The following is a 13,209-nucleotide window of genomic DNA, read 5'->3' on the forward strand; positions in this document are numbered from 1 at the left end:
TCCCTGAGTTGTACTAAAGGAAACCATACTGACGCTCTCTCTGTTGCCGCTCAGAGCCCAAGGGGACAGCAGCACTGAAGGAACAGGGCCATTTCCCTCTGCTCAGCTCTGTGCAGCGCATAGCCACCACTGCCTGGCAATCTGGTTCATTCCACCAGCTGTGAAAAAGCGCTCTCTCCCACGGACAGCTTGCCAAGCCTCTAAACCTCCCACGCTCGCCTCCTGTGAACTGGAGTTCCACAAACGCAGTGGCACCCTTGCTCCTCAGCCACTTAAACGTTATGAATTGTACATTCACACTGCCAATAGAATTCCTTAAAGCGCACATTTGGTTCCAATCAATGTTTGCTGATGAAGAAGATAATTCTGTTCCAATCAAATCCCATTCCCTCAAACTACTGTCTCAGCTAAATGGACTTTATCATCTCTCAACTGAATAGAAGATTTCCAGATGTCTGTCCACGGACTTTTGGAGTGATCCATGACACCACTCCCAGATGTATATGGGGAGAGGGAGGGTGCTGACACCAACTGAGGCAACATCTTCCACCACAACATCCTTCCCCTCTGGTGTTCTGGGATTTGGACAAACAGTTCTACAATCTCCCTCTGGAGCCCTTCTCTGACAACCAGGTAGCCACCACAGAGAGAAGCTACAGGCTCCCGGACACAAACCGTCCAGCCCAATACATCTGCAAGCAGAGGGGCTGTCCCTCCAGCAGTATTTGGTTGAAGAGAGAAGGTAGCTGTACCAGAACTCTCTCTTTTCAAGGCCAGAAGGAAAAAAGAAGGAATGCATCATCAAATGAAACAAAGCCTGAACTAGGACTTCAACTCCAAATTATTTGTCGTGTATACTCCCAGTAATTTGAGAAACAAAAACGAAAGGATGAAGAATTCTCCTACTTGGATCCCAGCTTATATGTGAAGAATTAAAATATCCTTTGACTGTAAACAGAAAATATAGTTTTGGGTAAAAGCCACAGTGATGAATGACTTCTTGTAACAGCCTACATTAGAATCAAATCCCTCTTCTTGACCCCTCACACACTTCAGCATGAGGTTAGGCTTACTCGGATGAAAAGCAAATCCAGGACACACACCAGCATTTGAAAGATGAAGGCACAGAATTCTGTCTAACATAAGAACTTCAGAACAGTGCCTTAATATTATCAAGAGAGAATTTTTTTTTTTCACCGAATTGACCAGAACTCAGTCTAAAATAACAAAAATGCCCCCCAAAACATTCCCCTGCATAGTGTGATTTCATGTAACAAATCCACAACTGCTTGGTAGCTGCCCAAGACTCATTGAACAACATCCAACATCTTAACACAAAAAGTGACCCTTGAGAGATGACAAGTAATGTATTAAATTCAAATATTATTCAAAACGATAATCACATAGGAAACCTTCTTAAATCCATCGCTCCATGAATTAAAGAGGCTTATAAATTTCTACATTGTTTGCAATGCTGTTCCAGAAGCAATGGTTACTAAGTGACAATGCCTTGCAGGAGCCATTTCAAAAATCAAACTGAATTTCCATGGGCCCTGGTTCTCCAAAGATCACACTCACCGGAGCCAACCAACAATGTGACAGCAAAGCCTCAGCAAAAATATCTTATCCTACTGCTGATGGCATTTAATTTCTATTAAAGTGTAATCTGGACAGGCATAAATACAAGCAGAAGAACTGGCAAATGCCACTACAGACTCTACCTAGAGATCACATCACCGCCATTATGAACCGTAGGGTTCTGTTCTGAAATTCTTAGCCAAAGGAAAGCCAAATACCTACTGAATATAAGCCTGTGTTGCCAAGTGCATAAATAGACCTACTGATAACCCATTAACTGGTCCAAGAGGTGCAGATACAACCCTGGAGCTCCTGAAGATGCTACCAAGAAACACTGGGCCCTAAGCTTCTCTGCAGCATAGGAGCTGTGCCAGTCAATGCTAATACAGGATTGGCTTTATTTCCAAATAGTCCTAACATAAATAGTCTGTCTCCACGCCTGGAATATCCACTTTATCTCTGATCACCAAAAGGTCTACAGGAAACACTACAAACCATTCCAGAAACTGGAAAATATTTACATGAGGTAATGTTTTTTTTAAGTTATCAGTGTTTTACTAACACCTTCCCAAAATTCCCACATTTTTTAAACACTATCTGATAAACGGGGCTTTTTTTGTTTCTTGCTGCTTATAATGAAATACCTGCACTGATATTAAATATCACAAACCCATCATTTCCCATTTTTCCCACAATCATTAATATGATGAGGACACTGGCAGAACTGGCAATATTAAAAAACAAAGATAATTTAGATGAATATTCCAACAAGGATGAATATTTAACTGCAAGAACGGACTGCTTTTCTTCAGCCTTGCCACAAAGTAAGCTAGTGCTAATCCATTAAGCATATTATGAGTTTGGCGAATTAGACTTAGATTAACAGGGCTACCTCATTTTCCAAAACAAGATTCTGTACATGACTTTATTGCATGCTTTGTTCTGTATAAACAAAACCCACAAGTATTCCATCATATTTCTTCATAATGAAGCTATTTAAACTCAAGATGTATCTAGTAACAACAATTCAGAATCGACAGATCTAGTTCAAAACAAAAAAGCACATTCCAATAGATGCCAGGAAAATACTATAAAAATCATAGTCCAAGAATCCTTATTTTCTCATGTCTTAAGGCTTAATGACAAGATAAGGGAAAGAAGAACTCCTCCAGCACTTACCCCTTGCTGTTCCATGTCACAGAACACAGACAGACTATATCTGTTCATTCAACATTTCTTATACATGAATGTTGCTGATCACAAAGGCTTGCTTTTTAATTCATTTTGAAACCAAATCCACAACAGACAAAAAAAAAGTCTGAATGGAGCACACAAAGGGTATCAAGGCCAAACATCCACTGGCCAAGAAGACTGCACAAGGAGGGACACTAAAGCCTTCACAGCCTGGAGGGATGAGAGGCCTGCACGCTGTGACACACAGGCCTGCAGTGGGAAGTCTGCCTGGCTAAAATGAGCATTTTGGCATTCTGAGGTGTGCTTTTTTCACAAAGCACAGAGCGCGAGTGTTCACATTAGGTTTGCTGATTCAGTTACATTATATAGTTCCATTATTCTTGTCAAAGGTACCGGGAAATACATAATATCACAGGCTAACGACTGTCATATTACTGATATTTAAAACAAAGATGATTTAAGCCCAATTGAATAGCAGGGGAGACAGAAAAAGCAAGAACAAAAACAAGAATGACTTTCTGATGAAAGCAATCTTACCTATTCCGTAGGCTTTAGCACAGATCCATTGTAGATTAGCAGCTATTTTTGCTCTGGCTGAATCATAGAGCTCCAAAGGGACAATCTCAACCGCACTATCTGTCAGGGCATCCATTTTTCTTCTGGTACTCTCCCCACCCGTGCAAACGTCAACATCCACCATCTACAACAAAAACAAAAGACAGCGGTGGACTTTGACACCCGGCAGTGTCGCTCCCATCGCGTTTTTAAAACCGAGCAGGAGAGGAGTTGGCCGTGAATAGAATCACAATCCGCAGGCCCTGCATCCTTCGGGATCGTCATCGCAAGGATGACTTAAAAAAAAACATTCGGATATCAAAAGCCATCCGAGCATCCCTTGTCGGGGAAGGGCAGGGATGCGCTCACCCAAAGCCCTCGGCTAAGGAAGAAGAAAGGCACAACCCATCACCTGCGGGATAAAGAAAGGATGAGGCTCCCTCCCCACCCCCAGCACCGAACAATGCGGGCGGGCACCCCCGCGGCAGCACCTGCGGTTCCTTCCCTCGCCGGGCCCGGGAGAAGCAGCACAGGTTCCGCGCCCGAACCCCCATTCCCTCGGGCCACGGGGGGCGCGGCGGCTCCCGAGACCCCGGCCCGCATCCCCGCCCCGCCCGGCAGGAGGGGAGGAGAGGGAGGAGAAGGGAGGAGGAGAAGGGAGGAGAGGGAGGAGAGGGGAGGCGAAGGGAGGAGAGGGAGGAGAAGGGAGGAGAGGGAGGAGAAGGGAGAAGGGAGGAGAAGGAGAAGAAGTAAGAGAAGAGGGAAGATAAGGAAGAAAGGAGGAAGGAGAGGGAGGAGGAAGGCAAGGGAGAAGGAGGAGGAGAGGGATGAAGAGGGAGGAGGAAGAGAGGGAGAAGGAGAGGGATGAAGGGGGAGGAGGAGTGGGAGGGAGAGGGAGGAGAAGGAGAGGAGGAGGAGAGAGAGGAGAAGGCGAGGGAGTAGCAGGAAAGGGAGGAGGAGAGGGAAGAGAGGGAGGAGGAAAGAGAAGAGAGAAGAGAAGGAAGAGAGAAGGGAGGAGAGGGAGAAGGAGGAAGAGAGGGATGAAGAGGGATGAGGAGGAAGAAGGAGAGGGATGAGGAGGAAGGAGAGGGATGAGGAGGGACAAGGAGGAGAGGGAGAAGGGAGAGAGGGAGGAGAAGGAAAGAAGTAAGAGAGGAGAGGAGGGAAGAGAAGGAAGAGAGGAGGGGGGAGAGGGAGAGGAAGAAGGCAGCTGTGCCCCCGACCCCCCACCCCGCCGCGCGGCCTGCAGGCCCCGCCGCCTCACCTTGCCGCGCTACCGCTGCCTCATCCCCGGCGCGGGGGCCGCCACCGCCGCGGCGCAACGGGGCGGGGCCGGGGAGGCGGGGCGGGCCGGGCCGGGGCGGGCGGGGCCGGGGAGGAGCCTCCGGGGCCACCGCCGCCGCCTCAGGGCCGCGTGCGCATGCGCTTCCCCTTCCCGCCGCGCGCGCGCGGCCCGGCTCTCTTTCCCCCGCTCCCCTCCCGCCCTCCTCCTGGTGCGCGCGCTCCGCGGGAAAGGGGGCGGGGCCTAGGCCCCTCCCTGCCCCTCCCTCCTCTTCGCCTCTCTCCGTCTGGCCCCTCCCGCCTCCTGGCGCGCGCCCGGCAGGAAGGGGGGGGGGGGGCGGTGACCGCACCGCGCAGGCGCGGGGTCTCGGCGGCCCCGGCGCTCTCGCCAGGCAACGGTTGCCATGGGAACGGGGCCCGGCGGAGCGGGGAGCCGCCATGCCGCCCCTGCATCCCTCCATCCCGGGCGGGCCCGGAGCAGCCCCGCGGCAGGGAGAGTCACAGAATCACAGAATGGTTTGGGTTGGAAGGGACCTCAAAGCCCATCCAGTCCCACCCCCTGCCATGGGCAGGGATACCTCCCACTGGATCAGGGGCTCCAAGCCCCATCCAACCTGGCCTGGAACCCCTCCAGGGATGGGGCAGCCACCACTGCTCTGGGCAACCTGGGCCAGGGCCTCCCCACCCTCACAGCAAAACATTTTCTTCCCAATGTCTCATCTCAGTCTCCCCTCTTTCAGCTGAAAACCATCTCCCTCATCCTGTCCCTGCACTCCCTGATCCAGAGCCCCTCCCCAGCTTTCCTGGAGCCCCTTTTGCCTGCTCTAAGGTCTCCCCGCAGCCTTCTCTTCCCCAGGCTGAACAACCCCAGCTCTCCCAGCCTGTCCTCGCACAGGAGATGCTCCAGCCCTCGGATCATCCGGGTTGATACGCGGTTGCTGGTGTCTGTCATCGAAACCACCTTCGGACGGCTATGCTGTCCCCCTGCCCCACCGAGAGCCTCCAGCTCACCCCACGCTGGAGATCAGAGCGAGATCAGAGCGAGATCCCGCAGATTAACTCACTGGACAAGCGAGTTTCAGGGCTCATCTCAAAAGTGAAGCTCTGTGATTAAGTGGGTAGAGGTTCGAGCCTTTAATGCCTGTGCTGGATAGATGAATTATCTTAATATCCAGCTACTGGAAATGTGATTATACGTTTAGCTGCCCAACAGTGACAGCGGTCTGACCTTATTCTACCTGAGTTTCTTTGTTATGATTCTCATAAATTATTTTTTTTGCTGTATGTACCCGGTAGATCACATAAATGTTTCAAAGTCATTAAAGATTAATTTGCGTCGGTCGTAAGATTCAACATTTATTTCCCTATATCTTCTCAAAGTGCAAGCAGAGGGCATTCTGCTTCGTGTCAGCAGGAAATACAACCTGGCGTTCAAAGGTTATCCCAGCCTCTATTGCTGCCGTGTCGCATGATTATAGGCAATTAAAGTAGATGTCCTTCGCAAACAACTCGCGAGTTGTTTTATAATCTCCATTTGAAGAGTTTGCTTTTCAATACGGTTTTTCCAGGCTGTCGTTTTATGACGTTATCATTGTAACAAGCTGCTCTTGTTTTCAGATTAAGCCTTAAGGCCCAATCCAAATCCCCTTAAACTCAAGAAGAATGTTTGCAGTTACGTGACGGGTCGGGCATTAAGTGCACTGCAGAACGTGAGCGGCCCCGCGAGAAAGCTGAGAGGGACTGTTTACAAAGGCTTGTGGTGATAGGATGAGGGGCAATGGGTATAAACTGGAGAGGGGCAGATTTAGACTGGACATAAGGAGGAATTTCTTCATGGTGAGGGTGGGGAGGCCCTGGCCCAGGTTGCCTGAGAAGCCGTGGCTGCCCCATCCCTGGAGGTGTTCAAGGCCAGGTTGGATGGGGCTTGGAGACCCTGATCCAGTGGGAGGTGTCCCTGCCCATGGCAGGGGGTTGGAACTGGATGGGCTTTAAGGTCCCTTCCAACCCAAACTATTCTATGGCTCCTACAGCAGGTGACCGGTATGCAACGGTGAAGGTACAGCTGGGAGAAAACTGACCCACTTCTTCCTCTGACTTTTTTTTGCTAATCCACCCATCCTTGTTGGCAGCGTGTGAAAATGGGTAGCTCGACCTGGGAAGAGTTCTTTGCCTTCAGCCTTGCTCAACAGCCCCTGTGCTCTCAGGAGCAGTGAGAGAAGAGAGTTAAATTAATCAACAGGATTTTTGTCCTGTTATCCTTCCAAAATTTCCATCAAAAACACTGAGGATGGCCCTGGCAGAGCATTGAGGAGCAGCTTGCGGGTTCTTGCAGCCCAGGCTGCCTCAGCCCTCTCCTTACACCTCTATTTTCAGCCCTGGACTAATTTTGAATACCACTATATCTGCTTCCCTGTGCTTAGTTCTGCAAGGCCTCGTTTGCCCTGGTGCTGAGCACTTAATATCTCTGGTGGGATCTGCTTAGATCCTGAGCATTTCTGGACGTCACAGCATGGGGCTGAGCTGCCACCGCGGCTGCAGGCTGCCTGGGAGGAGAAGGCTGTCTTCTCTGTGCCAGTGAGCTTTAACATCCCCCAGCGCATGCTACAAGGTTCAAAAAAAATAGCCACGTCTTACTAGAAATTCACTAAGGAAAAAGGGATGTGGTCAAAAAGGCATCTAAAATAGTACTGACGTGAATGGAGCCAGGTTACGGTAACGTGGGGTGAAAGGGGAGGCTGGCGGAGTCCTTGTTCAGCTGCTGCTCCGACAGCTTCAAAATGTCCTTTTCTCCCTTGTACAAAACGGTTTCCTGTATCATTTCACCATGGGCCAGCCTTAAGGAGCAGAGAACTGAATATTATTGTTAGTAATAGAATGGCCACTTCAGTGCGATTACCGACACCACGGGAGCCGTTTCTATGGCACAACGCCGATGTCAGTAATTACGTATATCCAGTTCTGATTCTCATAACGACTCTGCAGTGGCATGGCCTTGTGCATGGGGAACCACGTGTAACAAGCCATATTTTTCATGTAAATAATAAAACAAATTAGTACAGACTCTCTATTTCATTCATGCATCTTCATTATTTCAAAGGTAATGTGCATGCGGTTCAGTTTTCATGCTGGTGAGTGCAACAAGTTACTCAGCTTTATGGCTTTCCCCCTTGCTTAAAATGCTCATTTGATGGGTAGGAAGTGATGCTTCACACCTCTGGGTTTTGCCTGAGCTTGTCCTACGCTGGGGCTGCTCCAGGGCAGCTCCTGCCCCTCCAAACCCTGGACGGTGCCGCTCTGGGGGCAAACGAGCCACGCAGGGAGCATTGGCAGTCCTGGTCCTTGGAGAGAGGGGCTTCTCTGTGCTCCTGGGCACAGCGCGAGGATGATCCCCAGCGCATCTGAAATAATACTTCTATTTAACACTTATCCTCAAAGTGCTGTACAAACATTAATTAATGACTCTGTTATTGCCAGGGGAAGAGCTGGCAGAGGGAGGGGTGACAGCTCGCCCTGCCCGGCTGGCTCGCTGGAAGCCAGACCCCTCGCAGAGCTTGCAGTTCTCTGCGGCAATCACAGCCCTGGAGACATTGGCAGTGGGTTTTAAGTGCCTACATTAATAATAGGAGGGGTTTTAGCGTGTCAGATATTTTTATCCAGAAGATTATTTATTTTTGAAGTCCCTGGACTCTGTTTAGGAGAATGGTGAATCAATAGCATTTACAGCCCACCAGGTTTTCCAGACGCTTTCATATGAAGAGGTTTGGTCCCAGCCTGCCTTCCCGATGCCTCGTCCTTGAGCAACCCCAACCAGAGAACCCCAGGGACCAGCTGGGTGAGTGCTGAAGGGTTTTTGAGCCTTGCCATGATCTAATTAATGAGCAAACAAGATTTTTCTATATTTCCATGTACCATTATATTAATTAAACCCTTTTTCACAGTCCTATTTGGGTAGTGTTCAGACAGAAACCAGTTTCAGTGGGAACTCTTGCTTCACTTTACCCTGATGATTTCTTTCTAAAATGCACTTTTTCCCTAAGGACACCTTGGGAAGTAAAACTGTATTTACGATGGATGTATAACTATGCAAAGAGAGAATGACTTATCTCCAACTTTTTCATCACTATTTAGACATTATTGGAAAGCAATAAATAACTTAAAGGCAGAAAAAAATGAACAGGAAAAAAAATTCTAATTTAATTCCAAAATGCAACATCTGCTCCTACTCCAGGCTGCGCTTTGTGAGGTGCAAAAACTGAGAGCAAAACTGAACATATTCAGCATCTTCCTCCTGATAAATGTGGTTAGGTTTGTAGCCAGAGCAGCACAAAAGCTCAGCACCCCGATAACCTGTCTTCCAGCAGAACAGCACATAACCCTCCTCTCTCCTCGTGAGCCAGAGCGTGGTTAGTCCCAAAAGCAATGTCCCGAACAACTGCTAAGCGTTACCTTTGGGAATTCACAGTGGTCTCCATCCAATCTTTTCCAAAACTATGTTACAACATCATTATTTCACTGAAACGTTTGACATTGGTTGCACAGAGGGAGGTGTTCGCGTGGGAACAGAACCGGGGCCGCCTTGTTCCAGATCCCTGGGGAATGCACAAAGGCAAAAGCTGCCTGCTGGGTCCTGCAAAATCACCTCTTCCACCCTAGAGACAGAGGAATGGACCCAAACCAGGTGTTTCCCTTTCCACGTGGCAGGTTTGTGTTTTGATCTTGAGGTGCAGGGGTATGGATGACGGACGGGCTGTCATCTCTGCAGTTTGAGGCTTTCCCCCTTCGCAAACCGCACAGCCCTGGCTGAGAGGACAGCACCGCGATGCACTTCAGGTGACTTTGATGCACGAGGCTACACCCCAGAGAGCTTCTACAGAGCAGAAACTGCCTCAAAAGCAAACTAAAACTGCTCTATCTCTGTCACAGCAGGGTCTGGGCGAGGGTGGGCAGTGCCTTCCCACTGCATTTCGACTCCTTTCTGGTGAGTATTTTTAGCTCAGGCTATGCCGGTGGGACGCATCTCCTGGTTCACCTTGCTGTCAGCTGCGTGCTGAGCCCTTCACCTGCCAGCCCTGCCCGCTCTCACCCTGCCTCGGGAGAGATGCCAAAGCAAACGCTGCTTTCCTCATCCCCCTGGGTCCCGGCCAGCGTGCACATGCAGTGCTTGAACGCTCTCAAATCTGTAGCCAGAGTAATATGTTAATGTACAAATTAGTCAGACTAATTGAAACATCTCAATCCTGCTTGGCCAGGTCCTATTTACAAGCAAGAACTTCATGACTGCAAAATTCAGACACCGAGCAGAAAACCAAGCCACACCAGCACCTCCGAGCCACCGGTAACGAGATAGACCAAGCTGATGGACCTCGGATGGGATCCTGGGTGGGCAGCAGCAGGCGGAGGGGCAGGAAGGGGTCAGTCCTGGTCCCACATTCCTAGCAGGGATGCCAGTGCCCTGAGGTGCATGGCATGTCCCTCGCTGCTGCTAGGCTTGGCACACAGGGCTCCCTGCCCACACAGGGGTGCCCAGAGCAGGATATCGCCTGTAATCCCTTCCCAAGTCTCGACACACAGCAGGGTTGGTAGAGGCTCTGCGTGGGTAGAATACAATCCTGCACCGGGACGGCTCTGAGTAAGGAGAGAGGATGCACCACCACCACCCAGCAGCCAGGGCTGAAACACAACGTGGCTCCTGATGGTCCCATCCCGCTGTGCCCGTCGAAGCAGGCACGGTGCTTGTGGCTCAGGCCCATGGATGCTCCCCACACACGTGGGGCTGCCTGGCCCTGCTCTCCAGCGTGCCGTGCCAGACCACTGCAGTTCCCGTATGTGCTGAGGCTGGTGCTTGCCTGGCACCGCTCTGCCCCGCGCTCTCCTTGCTCCCTGGGGTTCAGAGCTGGCTGAGAGCAGCCCATACCCCACAGATGGCCTTGGGAATCGGGGTGACGACACCCCTGGGGCTGCCGGGAGCACACAGAGAAGGGGATCCTGCAAAGGCTGGGGCACTGGGTGCCACTCCTGTTGGGCAAGACACATGAGTGCTTGGCAGAAGCCCACGAGACAGGCAAATCCCCTACAGCGCTGACTTACCGATGGCAGCCGTCGACATCGCCGCAGCCTTGAGGGTCGTGGGGGGCCGTGGGCAGCAGCTCGGGACATGGGAGGCCGAGGCACGTTCTGGGGGCTCAGTGCCAGGGGACTCGATCCCCTCCACTCCTTGGAAAGGGCTGGGGGGAGCGGGGCAGCGCTGCGCTCCCCGGCATCACTGGCATCACCATGGCAACCACTGAATGACTCACGCTCATTTATGAGTGACATCAGAGATGTGGAGGAGGAGGCTGGGGGCTGGAGGGAACGAGGGCGATGCCGGGAGCAGATATTCCTGGTTTGGTTTTGCTGGTTGAAGCTGGAATGTTTTGTGCAGGGAAAATATCCAGAAGCAGCCCCCTCCAGGCAGCGACTTGTTAGGATCCTGGCGTCGGGAGGAGAGGAGACGCTGGAGCCCCTCATGGATCAGCTCTGAAAATTCTGTGTTGGCAGCTCCGCACGGAGGGCGCTGGGGCAGAGCCGGAGGGACACTCTGGGCAGACGGGGTCCCACTCCCCCATGCCTCAGTTCTGTTCAAAATACAACCAGATTAAGGAAACCAGTTTAGAAATTGCTTGCCTTGACTGGCTTCACCTTTGTACACAAACAGAGGGAGGTCATCGTCAGGAGGATGTGTTGGGCTCCTTGTCTTCAGCTCTGCTGCTCCTGCACATCGTTCCCATGGGACCCTGCCTGCTCCTGGGAGGCACTCGCAGCTCCTCAGCGCCGGCACAGTCGCACCGTGGGAGCTGGAAAGGGGCCTCGCTTGGAAAGTAGACACAAGCAGGGAGGAATATTTGCTGGGCAAATACAGGGGAGGTTAAAGCCACCACACACAAATGCTCCACGCGCAGATATTCTTCCGAGCATTTTGGTAGCACATTCACTTGTAGCTGTGCCGCGTAGGGCTTCCTTACGCACCAGCTGATAGCCACAGTCAGAAGCGCTGATGCCCCATCCCCTCTCGCTCACGGGCTCTGCTAGACTGAGGCTGATGAGCCAGAATGAAATATTTTTAGTACGACAATAGTCCTGCATGAGTCCCTGTGCTGAGCAAGAGCAGCACTGGATCAGACAGGGATGCAGCAGCGACGCAATCGCCAAGAAATTAACTTCACCAACCCCCTGTGGGAGTAGCACCCGGGCATCACTCAACTCCCACCACCAGCCACCCGCTCCGGGGCTTCTGGGCACCAGGAAACACAACACTCGGGGCTTTTATTTTTAGCACAGCAAACTATAAATACAGCCCACGGTAACCCAGGGGAATCTGAGCGACTTCTTGGCCTGGGAAGCGGTGGCACTGGGGAAGCCGGCGATGGCCAGAGCTGCCTGGCTGGAGCTGCACTACTGGGTGTCCCGTGGGGAAAGGCACCGTCCCGCTTCCGGACACCTGGTCTGGATGAAAATCCAAGGAAGATACTTCAAATCACCTGTAGGCTCGGCTGCACCAGGCAGGATGCTCCTGCAAGGGGGGACAGGGGGCTGGCAGGAGGAGTGGGCTGCTGCCGTCTCCTGCCTGCGCTGGGGGAAAGCGGGGAGAGGAGGGATGGGCAAGGATCACTCAAGGGCCACAGTGCAGGTTTTATGGCGGATTGTGCATTTTTTCCTCCCCTTGGTGAGCTTTTGGATGTGGGAGCAGAGGAGGAAGGTGCCCGTCTGGGAGGAAACTGGGCGCACGGGGGTAAATGCGGCGAGTATCCCGTGATTCATCGCACGCAGCCTGGCAACGGGCGCCTGTGTAGGGGAAAACACAGATGGAAGAGAGCTGCTGCAGTGCCGAGCCAGAGCACGGAAATAGTCAGCTGGTGCCCTTTTAAGGATGATTTAGAAGAGTCTGAACTATTTTCCTTTTCTTGCATGTCTCACAGAGGAGCTGCGTGGAGCGTGTGGGTCCAGCAGCCTGCATCGCCTGGCTCCCCCCAGCTAGGGCCGTGCTGCTGCCCAGCTGCAGGGATCGCATTGTTAGCGCAGCACTGGATGCTGCGTGATTCCAAGGGCTGCCCTGCACAGCAGCTTGAGGAGCAGCTGAATAATTCACCCAAACTCCAGGTGTGTGGGAGCTGCGGCAGGTATGGGACTCCTGGGCACAGATTCCCTGTGGAGCAGCCCTTCCTCAGAGGACAAATAGAGGTTCCCATCAACATAAATGTGGTTTATGGCCAAGCTACAGCTCAAAAGCCGAGTAACCACATCATGCATAAGCACTACAAGTCTTCCATGAATAATGCAGCCAGTCACACCTGTGCAACGCAGCCCTCACCAAGGATTAAGCGCGAAGCCTCCGCAGCCACCGCTTGCACGGCGCACGCAGAGCCCTGGCGCTGAACCAGCTCAACCAGCTCACCGCATGCGTGCCGCTTCTCAGAGTGGGAGAGCTCGTTATGCAACTGCTTGATGGCATCATTAATGAAACCTGTTTGAGAGCTGCAACTCTTCTTTCTGACAGCCAGCGCTGCATCCTGGGGTGCACGATCTGGGCAGGACCCCAAGAGGCGGGGTTTGCATCCTCCCACC

The 13,209-nt window shown here is 51.8% G+C and overlaps 1 protein-coding gene across 5 annotated transcripts in view; it reads right to left on the reverse strand.

The window, feature by feature from the left end:
• Nucleotides 1-10,870, reverse strand: part of CAMSAP1 (calmodulin regulated spectrin associated protein 1) — a 34,551-nt gene extending 23,681 nt beyond the window's left edge. For 2 of the 5 annotated variants that reach the window (XM_054083788.1, XM_054083787.1), the window contains exons 1-2: nucleotides 10,696-10,870; nucleotides 3,310-3,472 (exon numbers count right to left, since the gene is read on the reverse strand). In XM_054083788.1, the coding sequence (XP_053939763.1) occupies nucleotides 3,310-3,472; nucleotides 10,696-10,764 (232 nt within the window). In that variant the 5' untranslated portion in view covers nucleotides 10,765-10,870. Of the gene's footprint in view, nucleotides 1-3,309; nucleotides 3,473-3,818; nucleotides 3,921-4,591; nucleotides 4,673-10,695 lie in introns of those variants that run through there. The other 3 variants (XM_009569522.2, XM_054083790.1, XM_054083789.1) reach the window with 3 other exon arrangements.
• Between the last annotated feature and the right edge of the window lie 2,339 nt (nucleotides 10,871-13,209).

This window comes from Cuculus canorus, chromosome 19 (genome assembly GCF_017976375.1).
Source record: "Cuculus canorus isolate bCucCan1 chromosome 19, bCucCan1.pri, whole genome shotgun sequence".
NCBI classification, from domain to species: domain Eukaryota; kingdom Metazoa; phylum Chordata; class Aves; order Cuculiformes; family Cuculidae; genus Cuculus; species Cuculus canorus.